This window comes from Rhyacophila brunnea, unplaced genomic scaffold, assembly GCF_057557595.1.
Source record: "Rhyacophila brunnea isolate RB1 unplaced genomic scaffold, BYU_Rbru_1.0 scaffold_4, whole genome shotgun sequence".
Lineage (NCBI taxonomy): Eukaryota > Metazoa > Arthropoda > Insecta > Trichoptera > Rhyacophilidae > Rhyacophila > Rhyacophila brunnea.
In genome coordinates this window covers 14,353,057-14,372,937 of record NW_028233068.1, presented here as the reverse complement: position 1 = coordinate 14,372,937, position 19,881 = coordinate 14,353,057, and the positions used below count along the sequence as shown (strand labels likewise).

Genomic DNA, 19,881 nt, shown 5'->3' with positions numbered 1-19,881 from the left:
TAGGTACATCATATTATTATTATCTACTTACATACTGAAAAATAATGCAATTGACTAAATATTATTACTTATCTTTTGTTTACCTTTGATTAACATCTTGTAAATCACTAAAAAGTCCAAAAGCCTTGAGAATAATAATTGTAATAGATAGTGGTATTATGTCGGTGAAGGTAATAGGTATACTTAAGCCAAAATTCTCTGAAATATTTGGATATTCTTAGGAAATGCTGCTTTATTTGAGATTGTTACTGCTACAACGTTGATGAAATCATTGGATATGTGACCCCCCGTCCGAGCGATGAGCAACATTTATCTTTAGTTTATGTTATAGATGTGGAAATTTGGGGTACAGTGTAGAAAAAAACAACTTGTTATACTTGGGTACATAGTTACAGAGATTTGTTATCAATCGTTTAATTGTCAGGAATATTTATAATGATGTTGAGTATTACCAAGCATTCGCAATGCCCATTCTTTGGTTACCCATCTTGTGTCACCCTATTATGCGAACACCACTATGGGTGCTTCTACACATTTACTATGTTATGTATATTATTTTTTTGTTTGTCGGATACCTTGATGGATGATAAGGGTAGTTCTGGCACCAGTAGGGAGTGTATAGATTTATCTGATGTTAATAGGAAATGAAGGTACCAACTTATTGTTGTGGGTTGATTGAATTCTAATGCGTGCATTTAAAGATGGTAATAACTAATAATGCTTACTTATGATAATAATATTGATATTGATCTATGTATTGATGTATATTGATGATAATCATTGGTTTTATATTTTTATCTGACTTCACTGAGTAATACAGTATCTAAGTATTTGTGCACTTAATGTTTTTTCATTGTTCTGAAGGTGATCTGATTATTCAATCATACTGAAATCATACTGTCTGTATTAATATCTACTTAATAAGTACTTGAGTACTTAGTTGAATTTTTATGTACCTATTCAATCCAATAAAATATCTATATAAATAAATACTAATCCTCATATCTCTGCATAACCTTTAGAGTTTAGAGCATGGGTTCCCAACCCATTATTACTGACCCCAGGTGTTTCATAAGCGGTCCCCATATATTTCTATATAGAATAAAAAGGAATGAACAATATACTTACCCACATACAGAAACAGTCAATTACTCACAGTTACTAAAAACTAAAAGATAAAAATTAAGTATCTTCATGAGACTAAAAAAGTTTATTTTTGACAGTAAATAAATAGAGACTACTTAGTATAGTGAAATTAATTTAAATGTTTGCATATTTTATGAAACAAACACGTAACATTAAAGAAAATGTCATGATTGCGAATTGTCATGTAAAAACATAGACAAAGTATGAGAGAAAATGTGATGATTGAAAATCAGCATGTAAAAACAGTGAAATAAAATGTGATGTTTGCAAATTCACATGTATAGAATGTGAGAAAATATAAATGTAGATACCAAACAGGAAGAAGTAATTAAGTCTTGTTTTCAGATTCATAAGTCATAACTTCTAAATTAAATAAGTTATTAAGTAGTTATTTAACAAAAATCGGCAAAATACAGCTAAATTATTAAACTAGGTATATCCTTAATAGTTTGTATAATTTAATAAACAGATTATTGTATAATTAAATATTTACAAAGCTAAAATCTTTTCCTTAAAAAGTTAATTATCATGTATGTAGTTACTTACTTCTTCACTGTTGGTATAGATATGAAGCTACATGTAAAATTTCAATTTCTGATTATCTGTTGTCTTCTTCAACCTATTAAAATGTCTTTTATGCTAATATGACAGGGGGTCACAGTGTATTTTTCTATTATATATACAGATTGCAATTTGAAGAAGGTTGGGAACTTATAGGTAATTTATTATTCTTATTTAGGTGTATAATTCATTTTAATATTAGATACATATTAATACTTGGTAAAAAATGTAGATAGCAGTGGCGTGCGGTCCATAGACGGTGTGGATGCGCAGCATTGCCAGAAATACTTACTCAATAACATAGCATGCAATCGGATGGTATATTTTCTTTAATTTATTTTTTTCTATCAGCATTATATACATAAGTATTATAATTTTTGATTGTGTTTACGATTGTATAGTTTTGTGTGACAAGTGTTCATTTTGACTGTCTATCTAATTATTGATGTAAGTGACTGAATATAGTTATATTTAACAAACGGGACCCCCAAAGTTCAGAGGTATCTATAGTCTAAGGTTCAGAGTGCTGATAATGTAATATAGTACATAATAATGGGTTTATTTAAGTACGAGGGTGGGTCAATAAGTCCTTAGAAAAGCCGACAGGTGGCGCGACTAGTACTGCAAGCGGTTTGTTTTCATGCAGCGGCACTACCGATTCAGTATGCTGCGAAGTTTCAATCAGATTGGTCGGGTTGTTGTGTGTTTCTCGTACATTTAAAAAAAATTTTGCTTGTGGAAAATGGAAAAATGGAAAATGGAGAAAATTCAGTTTAGAGTTGTTATTAAACATTTTAATATAAAAGGGTTAACAGCAAAGGAAATAAAAAATGAGTTGGATTTAGTTCACGGCATATCTGCTCCTTCACTTGCAACTATTTATAACTGGTTAAATGAATTTAAACGTGGTCGTACATCAACAAAGGATGAACCACGCTCAGGACGTCCTGTAGAGGTGACTACACCAGAAATGATCAATAAAATCCACGATATGGTGTTAAGTGACCGAAGATTAAAGTTGAGTGAGATAATTGAGGTTACAGGGATCTCAAAAGGTAGCGTCATTTCTATTTTACATGACAAATTGGGCATGAAAAATATTTCTGCAAGATGGGTGCCGCGTTTGCTCACAGTCGACAATAAACGCAGTAGGGTGGTGGCCTCTAAAGCCCTGTTGTCGCTCATGCAACGCAATCCGGATGAATTTTTTCGTCGCTTTGTGACGGTAGATGAAACATGGATACACCACTATACTCCCGAGACGAAAGAACAGTCAAAGCAGTGGATTGCGAAGGCAAACCATGTCCAAAGAAGGCGAAAACCGTAAAATCAGCTGGTAAGGTTATGGCTACTGTATTTTGGATGCACGTGAAATTATTTTCGTTGACTATTTGGAAAAAGGAAAAACAATAACAGGGGATTATTATGCATCTTTATTGGACCAGCTAAAAAACAAAATTGAGGAAAAACGGCCTCATTTAAACAGGAAAAAAATCCTCTTTCATCAGGACAATGCCCGTGTTCACACATGTTTACGATCAATGGCTAAAATTGAAGAATTGAAGTTCGAATTGGTCGACCACCCACCGTATTCGCCAGATTTAGCCACCAGTGACTTTTTCCTTTTCCCAAACTTAAAAAAATGGCTAAGTGGACAACGTTTTTTTCAAATGAAGAAGTCATCGATCGGACAAATGCTTATTTTGAGGACCTTCCGAAAACTTATTTTTCTGACGGTTTAAAAAAAATTGAGAAACGTCTAACCAAGTGTATTGAGCTCCAAGGAAATTATGTTGAGAAATAAAAAAAAAATACAAAAATAAAACCTGTTTTAATGCTTTTTTCTAAGGAATTATTGACCCACCCTCGTATATAGATTTTTCTAACAACATGGCCACAAGCAAACCTCATCGCACTTCACTGGTAGGTAGGTAAGTAGAGAAACATAGAAGTCAGTGAATCGTTGGCGATATCATCTGATTAAGGGGGGACATGCTCGTCGAAGGTCAAAATTGAGTTTTTATTGTATTTTCAAACCATGATCCTGGACACTCCTTAAACGTTGTAGATAATCTATTTATATAATTTTGAAGCCTTATTATTCTTTATAGTTATTTTAAACATTTGATGACTGCATGAAGTATTTTTGTTACATAAAATAGTATTCTTTTAAACCTCTCGCTCTAATGTTTTAGAATATAGTCATATTTCGGTACAGAACTGTGCAGTGGTGTTAAGATTTTTTACATTTATTAATTTTTAAACGCATTTATAAAACCATTAGTATAATTTATTACGAGATAATTTTTGTAAAATATTCACGATAAAAAATTATTTTGATAATCTCTGTGATCCCAAATTTGACAAGAATTAGGCATTTTATTATTCAAAAAATCGGCAAGATTAACACATTTGAAGATGATTCTAAAGATATTTATTATAAGCTATGTCTTTGACCATTCAAGTGTGATAAAAATCTTATGAATAAGTAATGATTGCTTTATAATAATTATTGACCTAAGAAGAAGGTAGTGTTTTTTTGAAATACGCCATTTCTTTTGTCATTCCGTAGTGGTTAAGCTACAACATACGGCCGTAGCCATAAAATGACAAACTATAATTAAAGTAGGGAGTAAAATTATGTTAACGCGCGTGTTTGAACATGTACCTAACCGATTTATTTTTTATTTTTTTTTAAACGGTACATGTTCAAACACGCGCGTCAATATCATTTTACTCCCTACTTCAATTATAGTTTGTCAATTTATGGCTACGGCCGTATATTGTAGCTTAACCACTAGGGAATGACAAAAGAAATGGCGTATTTCAAAAAAACACTACCTTATTCTTAGGTCAATAATTATTATAAAGCAATCATTATTCATAAGATGTTTATCACACTTGAATGGTCAAAGACATAGCTTATAATAAATATCTTTAGAATCATCTTGAAATGTGTTAATCTTGCCGATTTTTTGAATAATAAAATGCCTAATTCTTGTCAAATTTGGGATCACAGAGATTATCAATATAATTTTTTATCGTGAATATTTTACAAAAATTATCTCGTAATAAATTATGCTAATGGTTTTATAAATGCGTTTAAAAATTAATAAATGTAAAAAATCTTAACACCACTGCACAGTTATGTACCGAAATATGACTATATTCTAAAACATTAGAGCGAGAGGTTTAAAAGAATACTATTTTATGTAACAAAAATACTTCATGCAGTTATCAAATGTTTAAAATAACTATAAAGGATAATAAGGCTTCAAAATTATATAAATAGATCATCTACAACGTTTAAGGAGTGTCCAGGATCATGGTTTGAATATACAATAAAAACTCAATTTTGACCTTCGACGAGCATGTACCCCCTTAATAAAAAAATGTGAAATTCGGTATAAATGTGAAAAAAGAATATAAAGCTTTATCTGGTTATGGTATGGAACAAAGCCGCCCGGGTATATAATAATTATGCTTGTTATCTTCTATGAGTTAAAAGCACTGGCGACTGGCAGTCACATTATTCTGTCCATTGAATTAGTATGTGACATGTTCAGGCGATTCTTCCTATCGCTTCTAACAATAATGTCGATGCACTTGTGTTGACTGTACATTTATTTTGGTTTGATAGTACCAATGCAACTCTCTAACAAAATGCTTATGTGTACTTATACCAAAGAAGAACGTTGGATTGTCATGCCTAGTCCAGACCAAGAACATCTGTATCTACGTGAACAATGTTTTCCATTCGCGGTTGAATTACTCAGGGATCGCAATATCGGTATCCTGAAATTCGGGTACCGAAATTCCAGCATTTTCACTATTGAGAGAAGTCGATAAAAACTATAATATTTTACAATGATTGAATCGTCCAGCAAAACTGAAATCCTACTAATGAAAAATCCAACACATTTATTTTGGGCGGAAAAACTCGCGCCGTCTAGCCCGAAAACCTGACCAAAACAAAAGATTTTCCTTTCCGAATTCTGCAAGAGCAAAAATAAAACTCTACTTCGGTTTTTGAACGAAATTTATTTTTATTTTGTGAGGTGTTTTTAACGAATACCGATATTGGTGTTTTAACTCGTTATTGCAATAATTCTTAGGGCCTAGGTAGAATATAAAATGAAAACATGGATAATTCTTTCAGTTAATGCACTGTTCATAAAAAAAATAATGTTCGTAAAAAATCAAATCGTTTTAAGATAATCAAATGAACAGCCATTATTAATCAAGAGTGTTCTTGCCTGTGATATGGATGAATGCTGAAACCTTCTGTTGCAGATTAGTATTATGCAGTCTTTAAATCTGTTATATCGTATAATTAAGTATGTGATATTATCAACGCTAGTACCAATTAATCCGATTGGAGTAATACCTGACTTAAGGGTGGTTCTGTCCCATATTTGGATGTTCACCTAATCTTCTTTGATCTGTCATGTAATTAGCATAAACGGGTCTTTTCACTGGTTCTCCGCCGTCGCTCGCTGACATCTGTCAGTGAGCGCAGTGTTGCCAACAGAACTATAATTATGGTACATTTTGGTCCGCGTACTATTAAAAAAGTAACATTTTCGTCCGCTTACTATTAAAAAGTATAGTACGTCAAAAATACCACACTTGAAAAATGGAATTAATTGAATTCGCCGATTAGAATTTTTCGGTCGTAAGAGGTGTTTAAATAAAGCAGGGCATCGGAATTTCTCGAATTCTTCGTCATATTTATGTGACAAACAAAAAAACTTACATTTTCTACGCGTCCTATAATTTTTGCCGAAATACTATCATTTCTTGGAACGCGTACTATAATTCGATGACATAAAGATAGCTGAATTCCAAAATGGCGACTGACAGCTAAAGACGGCGGAGGACCAGTCACAACCACCGCATAAACTGCAAATCTGCCCAGAAAATTAAATGTAATACATTCAATAAATTATGAGATCTTGCACTTTCGTAAGAAGTTGATTTATTAATTAAAATGGTTCTGAAAATTTACAAAAAAAAAACTTTCTTATAAAATTCATAGAAAGGCAGCTGTTATACAATGTTTTTTATTCGGTATGTTGATACATTTTATATTAGTTAGTAGGTAAGTGCGCCAAATTATTTATTGTGATAGCTCTTGTAATATCAATAATATTACAAGCCAAACTGAAAGTTTAAACTTCAACACAATGATCCATAAAGCAACCCGTGACACTCTCGTTCCGGAGGCAATGTTGAAGGACTACATTCCAGCAAAAAATGTCAACTCCCTGCGTCGGACTTCGACTATGCACAATCATTCGGTCCAACCTCGAACTAACTGTTAGCTAGGTACGTGAAGAATAAATTAATTACCATTGATAAAATCTGTACTAACAGGTTGTTGATAAATGCTGTCACGCGATTTTCGGTAGTTTTTGACCCCCCCCCCTTACTATGCATACTATGAATATTACAACGATTATAATCCGTACATCAGACAATCTTTGCTTCTAAGTTTTTGAATAAGGAGAATAGACAATTTACGAATAATAATCATATTATTACCTAGGTATGTAAGTATTTACCTTTTTAGTAGATACTAACTATAAGTATCTACAATCATAATATGAATCTTCTACTTTCAAATATTGTTTATTCCACTTTTGGCATGTACATAAATTGAGTTAGCTTTAGACTTTAAAAGCAATAAGTAGCCTATTAAAATTTAAATAAGAATCTCGTTTGGTTGAATATATTGGAAAAATTGATATTGGAAAATTCACACTCAAGGAAGTCATTTTCAAACAGTGTTTACTCCGTCTCAGAGTTTGAAACATAACTCCAATCGAACCAATTTTATTACAATGACAAAAACATCATTATTTGTCATGTGACCCAAATTTCCTCAATATTTAATCATAATAATTTGTAACATTTCAACAGTCAATTTCAAATTATCAACTCCCAAGTTGAAATTATCTAATAATTTTAGACTCTTAGTATCATGGCCCCCACAAGGGGGGGCTGACTGGGCTCCAGTCTGGGGGCCCGGGCTTAGGGTGAGTCTGGCGTGTCGGTTCGATTAAGTGAAATAAACAGACACCACAGATTTGCTCTTATCGTAAAAAAAGTCGCCTGCGGTGCTATTTTACTTAAAAATATGAACATTTTAAAATATTTATGTGAATGTGCGATGCAATTTGATGAGATATGATTAAATGATAATTCACGTGTCGAATTTTATTTTTTAATAATGTAATTTTATAAACCATAAAAGAGGGTTACGGTCAGTACTTTATAATAATATGATGTTGACTGCCGACATCTCAATAATTCAAGTGGATTTATTGAAAAATAAAAAAAACGCTGAAAGTACACAGAACACCCTTAATTATATCCCGCAGAACCATTGGCTTCCGCGGAATACCATTTTGGGGAACTCTACTATAGAATATCAAACTGTCCTTAACCTTGGCGATAGGGAGTGGGCCTGCCAAAAATCATAGCCTGGTGGCCCGGGATGTGTGGGGGCCATGTTTAATATATTTATATTTTAAAACGTTTTTAATTATCCATTTTTCAATTAAAACATTATATTCTTTATGTTGATTACACAGTAGCTACAGTGGTTTTATCGCGTCTGTGAAAATGTGAGTTAACATCTTTGAAACTATCGGACTCATACTCTTTTTACCTTGGGTTATGTTATGCTTATATGATTAAGATTATCAACGTTATCGTTAGCAGTGTTTTACCGGCCAGTTAACATTTTTACCGCCTATCAAAAGTGGTTAAAACAAGGAGCAATCGCCTACTTATTTTAGATCGCAGTGAGTCACATTGTTGATTGTTTTTTTTATGACTTAATTACCAATTGCTCCATATATTATTTTACATCTCGATTTTATAAAGGCATTCGAAAAATGGAAAGTTCTCATAATATGCATTTAATAATAATTTATTTTAAACAAGTCAGCGAGCGGTTAATTTGATTTTATATTCGATGCATTCTTACTTTACATCCCATTTTGAAACATTTCAGCAGTGATAGAATTATTCTAATTTTATTTATGACTGCGCTTCGCTGACTTTTATTTTTAAAGTAATAGGCTCACAATTAGAAATATTATGCCTTGCGTTTTATTTTTAAAACATTGCTATATCCACATTCTTAATAATTATTAAGAAAATTACATTTACGCGCGAAACATGAATAAGAAAACACAACATTATACATCTGTACAGTAACTGCGAGCCAGCGCATCGTATGTCCAATATTCGACTGTGTTTTCGATTATTTGCGGCAGTATGAATATTTGGCCCGTTGAAGATCTTTCCGGATTAATTCCAATATGGTACTGACCAATAATATCCTTCCAATAAATGGCAAGAGGCGATGGAATACTACATAATATAATATGCAAACACTTTCACAAGAATTATTGTTATTCACCTATACCTAAAGCATTCCAATATACCTACTACATATTTATTAATAGTTTAATTCAAACATTGAAAGGATGATGGTGTAAAACACAAGAAAAACCCGATTTTATATTCTTTTATTTATCATAATAATATGATAAAGTATGATTTATGCACACTTGATTAAGGCATGCCCCTCTCAAGGGGTGGAGCTAACAGTGCTCTAGTCTGGGAGCCCGGAGTAGCGGCTCGACCAGCTAAGTGAGGTGAAGGCACATCACAAATTTGATATAGGTAATAGTAAAAGAAAGTTGCGTTTAAAAATATGTGGTTGTGCGATGTAATTTGATATAGATACTTAAATGATAATAATTCACGTGTAGAATTTTATTTTATAATTATTTTTATTGTGTTCCTTGTTTCTCATAAAAATGGCTATTTATTTAATATGGCGAGGGCCGTATGTTGCTTGCTTACAGGGAACACAGTTCTGTGCTTGGCTACCACAAATGTCGGTCGCCATCAGTGCTTCATATTATGATGCCGAGTACCGACAACTCAATAATTGGAGTGGATTTACTGAAAAATTAAAAAAAATTGTGGAAATTGAGCAATACCACAGAAAAGAAAGATGTTCCCTGGGCAATACATATTATATTAAACATTTCAGTGCTATAAAGAATGACTAGATTTACCATAGTGTTAAAGGAGCTATTGCCCAGGACCGCTACGTGTCTTGAAAAAAAAATACTTTACCATAGTTAAAGGGGTAAATGTGTAGCAATCATACGAGGCATTACAAGGTGACACACTTTAATATGTATACTTTGTTGTCAAATCAAAACAACGGAGCGGAAGCCAAGTCAGCATTTCCTCAATCATAACTAGATCAATATGGTCTAATATGATTTATTTAATTGCGACAAGTCTCATGTAATGTATGAACTGCATTTGTATAAATAGCAAGGACGATCCATAAATCCTCACTCCACTCGAGTCCCATAACTCGGAGCACTACTCACATCGAGTCCAGTCTCTCGGTACATCGCCAGTCAGTTCAATAATATAGTCAATCTCATCAGTACATCCGCACCTGCGATTATAACATTACTCTTTCATCTTTATCATAGTTTTTATATATTCTTGTGTTCGATAAATAAACTCTCTTCTCAAAACATCCAAGCAACAACGACATAGTCTTCGTCTAAAGTTGAATTGCGAAGGATAAATTCGGGACTGACCAGGAATAATAAATAATTATCATTGACTGTATACTCCCATGTGGACCTTGGCTGCCTCCCTTAGAGGTTTATTAGCAGATTTTTCACGAGAAATTGTTTTTAATCATTCGCTGAAATTATTTGGTCCACGATCTCGATCCAAACACTCGCGAGGGCTCGTACATCTCTGGCGATAGGAATAATATAATTATAATATTAATGCAAGTATTTGCGAAGATGATAATTATACATTGATATACTACTAGATGAGCAGTTCCCATAAAAGTGTCATTTTAAAAATGTACCACAAAAGATATAACGAATATCGTCTTATAATATTTCCTTGTAGGTATAATGCGTTAAGACCGTTAACATGGATTCCCGAATTTCACCCGTATTGCCCTGGCTGTAAAACTAAATTTGCGTTCTTGGAATAGTGAACCTAAGGGTGCTGCAACGCAAAACAGACAGAGCAAGTCGTCATGCGCTGACTATTAGTTAGAGTAAGATGCAAGCTAGACCGGGCTTACTCAGTAAGTTTTAACAAAGGCCGAGTCGCTGAAAATCGGGCGTCATTTTAAGAAGCATATGATTCATCCAGTAGTATATCAATGTAATTATAGTCCTTAGCGATAGCGCCCATAGAATCGGGCGTGCGGGGTGCGCGCTCATTTTTGAAATTTGGGCGGTGAATCACCAGGAATACAATAGAGTGTACTCAGCGTATGACGACCATAACTCCACGGGCGCATTATATTTCAACGCACACACTTATGTACAGTGTAGACGTCTTTTAATATCACATTTTTTTCATAGGTTCACTGAAAGAAATCTATGATTTTAATATGTGTATGTATACCCAGATAATAAAACTAATTAAAGATAAATAATCAATCTGTGCCTAGTAAGTACTAAATACTAAATATCACAATAATGTACCTACGTAATTAGGTTTTTCTAATTTTTTTAAAAACATAGTTAAAATTGGAGCAGATCAAATTGTATAATAATTATTATTCAGAAAGTGGGTTTTGAATTGTTTTAAAATTAGCCACGTCCTATCATAACTACATAATATAATTGCAGTTTTATACTAAGCATTGCGATATTATCAAAATGAAATTAAATGGAAGCAAGTATGGCTGACAGAAGTTTACGTTTGAAATTTTAGATAAATAAAAGTCAATTAAAGTGTGGTGAATACTGCATTTTTTAAATTTAATTAGCGTTCTAATATTTTATGTTTATTTGGTTTGTAAGTAACTCAGCAAACTGCAATGGGCGTACTATGCACTGTGGAGACAGATGGAAAAAAGATATGCAAAAATGGCACTAGAGTTCTTTTGAAAAATCTTATTATATTACATTCATGGTATATGTACTTATTTAATTTTATTTAACCTAACCCAATTGTAATACAACTGCGTGATGTGTGTATAATAGTTTGCACAAATTGATTGCGCAAACAATTTGACCAAAGGCTCTTGTCAAATTATTTAATGTAGTACTATGTCCCAGGATGAACACATAAGTCATAAAATATCATTTTATTTGGATATATTTTATATTTTTTTTACATTAAAAAATATTAACATAGTATGTGCATTGTTAGGCAGGGTTTAATTGATTTTTTTAAACTAACCAATACCATTTGTAAATAATTGTAGTCTTCAATAAAAACAAATACGTATGACCAACAAAGTCTACATCTACCCTTCGCTACTAGTATGTACCTACGCCTAACATTTAAGATACTATACATAATACCTATATATTATTATTTATTATCATAATAATATATTATATTGTATACCTAGCTTTCAAACATATTATCATACATTCATAAATATGGAAAGTTTTCATACTGGAAATAATTATTCGAACATGATATTATCATCAATGACTTTTACTTTGAGTTTCATATAGTTTAGGTTAGGTTTATATTATTAGAACATATTAATTACAAGATAAAAAGAACTTTTTATATACTTACCACGTTTTTAAATTCTCTGTTAATCATATAAACTTGACAATTCTATGTATTAATAAAAACTTTTTATTGTACTTGATAGAAATGCTGAATAATTATTATAGAATACAGAAATTTCATATTGATTTCCGTAGTAACGCACGTATATATTAATAATTTAGTTGCTAGGACCCACTTAGCAACCAATAATAGTGAGTATTAAATATTACTTTTAACGAATTTTTTCCGAAACATACAAAACAGAATCAACTGAAAATGAATTCAATTCTGCTTAAAGATGGCCAAAAGTATTAAAATAATGCATTGTCGCCGTGTTCTGATGTAATCTAAAAGTTTCAAATGTCTAGCTAGTCGGGAAGTTAGTTAAAAATCTTGGACAAACAAGAAAAGATTTGTACTGCACAAGAAAAAATCTGTACCGGACAAACAAGAATACGGGCTAATAAAAACGTGGTAAAAAGTAAGTCATTGATAATATTTGAATAACCGTTCTCAATGTGAAATGCATCTAAATAATAATAAGGTTTTCATTGAATCACAAGAGGCGCATAGTTGGGCAAAAGGTCCAAAATGTTAAGTGTAATATTAATTCTATTACATTACATCACCATATTGTTTGACCTAATAGGTCATACGGGCCTCCACAGAGTGAATGTCGTATCAACAGAATTTTGTTTTTACGATAAATGGATGTTAGCCATTAGTTCTATACTCTGGGTTGAAACACATTGAATAACACAATATATGAATTTGCCAGAGACATAATTGAAACCCGGTACCCACGGCATTATAAACCGACACATCACCACTCTTCCATAGTGGGCGTTAGAATAGACTTATTACGCATGCTATGCGTATTTTCCGCAATTAATGTTAACATCCTTCCTAGTCCAGCGGCATATTTAAATAATTGTGCAATTAAAAGAATGAATTTTGGCATAATAATCGAATATTCTTTAAGATATTGAGCCGCTTCAATATAAAATTTAACCAGTATCCCCTATATTTCAAAATGGCGGGAAAAAAAATAATTTTCTATAATTACCTTCTGATTTGATTAATTTTTAGTTAAGGGCTCGCATGCCCAGCGAAGGTCAAAATGGAGCTTTTATGGTATTTTAAAAGCATAACCCTGGACATTCCTTAAACGTTGTAGATAATCTATTTATATAATTATGAAGCCTTATTATCCTTTATATTTATTTTAAACATTTGATGACTGCAAAAGTATTTATATTACATAAAATAGTATTCTTTTAAACCTCTCGCTCTAATGTTTTAGAATATAGTCATATTTCAGTACATCCATGTGCAGTGGTGTTAAGATTTTTTAGATTTATTAATTTTTAAACGCATCTACAAAACCATTCGTAAAATTAATGCTAACATTATATAGTGACATATTTACGATAAAAAAATATATTTTATAATCTTTGTGATCCCAAATTTGACAAGAATTAGGCATTTTATTATTCAAAAAATGGGCACGATTAACACAATTGAAGATAATTCTAAAGATACTGATTATAAGCTATGTGACCATTGAAATGTGATAAACATCCTATGAATAATGATTGCCTTATAATAATTATTGACCTAAGAATGAGGTAGTATTTTTTTGAAATACGCCATTTCTATTGGCATTTCTCAGTAGTTAAGCTACAACATACGGCCGTAGCCATACATTGACAAACGCTAAATGAAGTAGGGAGTAAGATCATGGTAACGCGCGTGTTTGAACATGTACTGTTATAAAAAATAAAAAAAATCGGTTAGGTTGTTACAATATGCTGTAATATACTATCTTGTCACTTTTTATAACGTGTTTCTTCTTTGACGCTAGATGTTCATCTTACAAATACATATTGTATGACGATGTATGTATGTAGGTACTCAGAACTGAACTCTACCTACATTAAAATTCGAGTGATTCTTACAGAATTTTGTCAGATCTATATAAACTTTTCTGGAAAAGTACCTGTTTTTCTGTTCAGATTTGTATGAATCAGGTTTTATATTTTGTATTACTATACCAATGTGTAAATTACCACGTTCACCTGTGGTTGATTTTTCCACCGTACGCATTAATTTGCCTCGAGCGAAAGTAACAAGGTTCGACTCTCGGCAGTTATTTTTTTATTATTATTAATTAATTGCGAATTAACTACCTATTATTCCGCTGGAATCAGCGCTTCCCAAATGGGCATACGTTGATTAATTATTCGCATCACGTTTGATGACGGTGATTGATGATGATTGTGATGGAGATCAGGTACTTTTTATAGCTTCAGCTGGTGTAGTCTCAAGGTGCAATGTACCTACGTATAGTTATAGGCTTAGTGTTCCTGCGATATCATTCTTCATTGTTGGTAGCCTGGGTAGCTAAACTACATAAAACATTTATATAAGTACAGTAGTACATATAATTACATCGATTCAGACTTACGTCTGCAATGTGCCTTAGTGTTTTTAAAATAATTAAGAAAGTTGCACTTTGCTATCGCCTAAAGCATTGCATTCCAGGGGGTCCAATGCCATGAGGCCTGATGCATGGAGACACGAGCAGGGTCGATTACGAGACAGAACAATTTCTAGCCCATAAGCAATTTTATAGTCACCCTTTCTACAACTTCACCAACAAAATTGGATAGAATCATTTTAGCTATTAATATAAAATAAAATCCTGCATTTTTATACATTAATTCTAGAAGCAACCATAATAGGTCATAAGAAGTTCTATATTTCAATTTAAAAAAATAACATACAAGCACGCTGTCATTTGAAAGCCACTAAATACCAAATGATTAGTTATATAACTTAATTAAAACAAATGTCAGCACAAACCTTTAAATAAAATAATAATTAATATCATTTTTAATACTATTATATTAGCCTTCATCATATTTCGACCAATATTAAAATTCTTATACATACTTACTATAAAATATACAATGTTTTTTAGCATTTTAAGACAGATTTCATTTGTGGACATCTTGTCTGAAAGTAATCCCCCTCTAACTAAAGAAACTAGCAATTATATGGTGTTAACTGTCAATTCTTGGTGGCAAGACTTAATTCAAATAAAATAAATCAGGGCTTTGAACCGGAACTGAACCGAAAACAGGAAAAACCGTTATTTTTGTCGGAACGAAAACCGGAACCGAACCGAAAAAATGTCGGTTTTTTCGTTTCGGTACATTTAAAAACACAATACCCACTTCGGTTGTCGTGACGCATCTCGACATAATTATCATAATTTATAATATATTATTTTAAACAATTATGTCTACAGTCGTGCGGTGCAGCATAATCATTGGTTTCGGAGTGTGGCGCCGGACTATCATACAAATACCATAAAATGATCTAAATTATGGTAGAGCATAAATTTTTAATTCAAATAAAAACATTTAAAAATTAATCACTCGGAGTTAAACCGAAAACCGGAATAACCCTTTTTTTGGGAACAAAAACCGGAACCGAACCGATTTATAAAAAATACTGTTCGACGCCCTGAAATAAATAAAAGTTATTCTGTTTATAACTAAGGTAATCAAAATCACAACCGGTCTGTTCAATTGAGAGAACACCTGTAAGTGCACGAAACCGGTACTGATCTTAATTATATTACCTATATAGAGTAAGGAAAATAATATATAGAGTAAGTACTTAGCTGTTTGTAAGTAATTGTAAAAAGAATTTCGCTCGCGATTAATAATCGTTTGTTCCCATTTTTATTAATCGAACTGACTTAAATAACCAATTACTTATGTCACTTTAGTTTTAGTACATTATTGTATATTTGTATGAAGTTTTCTATTCTTGTTTAACTTTCGACCGACTTCGTCAACTGTGGAACCAACCATCTTCGACGTATCGTCGGGGTATTGCTGTATGATGTATGTATATTATTCAAACGCGTCTACCAGATGTCTCCACATAATATAATACTATGTTTTCTTTTGACGTTTATATTTTACTGACAGATTATACATAAGTAAGTAGGCCTCCACTACTAATCAATAGTAGAAATGCGTAGGCCCGCGATAGCCGAGTGGTAACATATAATAGTATTGTTAAGTAGGTACTTAGTGAGTATCGGTTTCGGATCCCGAGTTTGAAAAATTCACATGTTGTTTTTAATGCGTGTTTGAACTTAGGACGTGTGATTCCTTTAACAAATTCTGTTCAGAATTAAAATCGATGGCGTTTTTAGCTGTTTTGGCCAATTTTTTTCCGATAAGACAGCTCACGGTGAACTGTGCTACATCGAAATGTAATATGTACAATTTACAATATGTAACCGAGTATTCCGAACAAAGTCCAGGCTATCGGTATTTTAATGTTCTTCCCGCTCTTTTTCCACACTTTGAATATAGGTTTGGTGTAGTTTATAGTGAACAACCAAACTTCTTTATACCTATATGACGTCAAATTAATTTTGTATTTCTTGTTTTGTTTGCAGGAATGTCCAGCCCATCGTCCGCGTGCAGTAGTCCATCCAAGTTACCTAGTCCCGTTGGCACTATGGTCAGACAGAGAGCTCAGATACCAGTAAGTACCAAACATTACCAGATTACCCTCGCTCAAAAGAGCCAGTTTTTGGCCATGGAACATTATTTCTCGGTCAAGATTAAAATTTCTTGTGATTGTGTGTTTAACCTATTACGACAGACGATAATCGCGCTATTTGGCTTTTGCCGTAGGTGGAATAATCGTGTAGCCATTGTTGACTTCTACTCTTGAAATAAAGTCACGCTTATTGAATTTAATACATTTACGACAACTTCCCCCTATTAATCCAATGAATGTGTACTTATCATAACGTGTTTGTATTATTTAACGGAATGGAAGCCGAGTTAAACTAGATTATTGTTTCAAACTCATGCGACTGCAGCGGGACGGGACCTCATTTTGTTTTCTGATGCAGTTCATGCAATTTCGTTTGTATTTACCCTGGGGCCACACTTCGCCGAAATTGCCTCGCAGAAAATAATGTACCTACGAAATTTTATCTCATACAAAATAAGGCATGACGTGTTTTCGGCTCGGGCTAAAAGCCCACATGCCCGAGTGAGGTTTTTAATCCAGGGATTTCGTTCGAAAATTCGCTCAAAACCATGGGAGTAGGTAGCTTCTCCCGTTGGTATAGGGTTAGAATGATACTTATGCATAATTATATTATAAGACTTCATACCTATAGGTAAACCAAAAGTAAAAAGCGTGTATGTTGTTTAGTTACTTACTTACTTCGCCCTGTTACGCCCTACTGTTGGGGCATAGAGCAATTGCAAGATCGCGCCACCTTCCTCGGCCCATCGCCACGTCTCGTGCATCCCGCCCTGTGAGACCTGCAGCGCATATATAGCTTCTGTAGCACCGCTGCAGGATGAGGGAGGGTCGGCCACGGCGACGGAACCGTTGAGTTGTGTGTTTGTATTTAGGTAGTATAATATTGTAGCACAGCCTCAAGGGTTCCGTCGCCGTGGCCGGCCCTCCCTCACCCTGCAGCGGTGCAACAGAAACGATCTACTCGCTGCATGTCTGACGTGGCGGGAAGCGCAAGAGTTGACGATGGACCAAGGGAAGTGGTAAACTTGTGCTTGCCCTATGCCTCAATGCTGGGTCGTGGACAGGGTGAAAGAAGAAGAATAAGTTTAATATTATACTTTAAAAGTCATATGCCGATACCAAACTCATAGAAAAAAATGTAACCAGATGCATCTGGGAAAGAATGCATTTTTTCAATTTAAAATAATTGCTATCGAGCTATTTCTTGCTTCTTCTATTATTAGGTACATAAAGAATCTAATTCCTACATGAAGCATTTATGTATATCAATTCATTTACTTGACGTATGTACACAAAGATTGGCTGCGAAGACCCATCGCTTCATAGGACACCATTGGCTGCTGATGATGGAAAACTTTGTCTACTAAACACTTACACATTTATGATTTATCAGTCGAATTAAAGATGATAAGAAACAAATGTGTGTTCATACTACAGTTAGGAATGTTCAAATAGCTGTTTCGGTACCCGACGGAATTGCTTATTTTCGATTCATCACGCTCTTCCCACTGACCTCGCATCGGAAATCATAAATATAGGAATACCAATTTTATATTGCACAAGTTGTATAAAATATACAGTAATACATCTCGATAATAAGTATGGTTTCCTCTATATACAATAATCAGTGTCGAACTAATTCAATCGTATTATGAAATATCGTAGCACAGTCGTCCCTAATAGTATGACATGCGTTCAAGTAACCGTGGCGCGACAATTTAAAATAATAATAAATTTATAGTGCATAGGCAATCGACAATAATTGGCGTCCAAATGGTGAACAGATGGAACGAATGACACAGGTAGAGCCACTCTACAGGTGGATAATGGATTATCTCCATTGTCATTGCCATTGATTGCCTCGTGTCTCTTTACAGGTGCTGTCAACATCAGCTATACCTACGACTTCGTATACGATTGTAATACTATGTTCATATTATTATTATTTATTGCGTTGGCACCGATCTGTACACAAGAATACAGGCACACCCAACGAATGATAAATCTATCTTGTTGAGACAATATTGCTTGAAAATATTGTATAATATATTATAAAATTATATTTTTAAAATTTTGTTTTCGGGGTGGAAGCAATATGTGTGATCACTTGAAGCAGCCATTGTACTCAGCTACCATCGCATTTTATTTGTCAGGCCTAACATTTTTAATACACATACGCATCTAGCTTGCAAAATACATATGCATCTTAGGCCTTAAATCTAGTGATTTTCGACACGCAAACAGCTTAAAAAAATCAAAAAAAGGTGGAAAATTACACCAGATTTACTTTAAAATCCACATGCTGGCATTTTGCAATAGCTCTAACAATAAAATACGTGTAACATACAATATTTTTTAGTTGAATGACTTCTTTTTTATTTATAACCTTTTTTCTTTATGTTCTCGTGAAAACAATTTAAATTTTGGTAAAATCTAACATGGTTTTTTGCCAACTAGCTTATTTTATCGAAAAGAAAACCATTCGCCCCGCACCACCTTCTGTTTTAATCGGACGTACATGGGGTCCTACGTGTGTGTGAAGCATCACCAGTAGTTACCCAATAATATTGTGTATCGTATTGGGACACGCACTCAACACGTGTCAACGACAGCTGGCTACACTGCAAATTACTGACGTAACTGTTAGATAGAGAGAGAGCAAGCAATAGATGGGACCATATAATATTATACCTATATTCATGGCCACCACAAGGGGGGGGGGGCTGACGGCGCTCTAGCCTGGGGGCCCGGCGTGGCGGATCGACCAGCCAAGTGAGATAAATACACCTAAAATTGCACTAATAGTAAACAAATGTCGTCTGCGGCGCTATTTCACTTCAAGCATACTAACATTTAAAAATATATGATTGTGCGATGAAATTTTTTATTATTGACAACTCCAGAATTATTCAATTGGGTGTATTAAAAAATATAAAAAATCTATAAAAAATACCCTTAATTTTACCTCGAACACCATTAATTGGAATACGC

At 33.4% G+C, this 19,881-nt stretch overlaps 1 protein-coding gene across 2 annotated transcripts in view; it reads left to right on the top strand.

Annotated features, from left to right (window-relative positions):
- LOC147066926 (uncharacterized) overlaps window positions 1-19,881 on the top strand; it is a 59,643-nt gene that overhangs the window by 2,652 nt on the left and 37,110 nt on the right. For both annotated transcript variants that reach the window (XR_015071535.1, XM_085954704.1), the window contains exon 2: window positions 16,784-16,872. Coding sequence is in view for 1 of the 2 variants with exons in the window: in XM_085954704.1 (XP_085810830.1) it covers window positions 16,784-16,872 (89 nt within the window). In the remaining variant the exon portion in view is untranslated. The remainder of the gene's footprint in view (window positions 1-16,783; window positions 16,873-19,881) is intronic.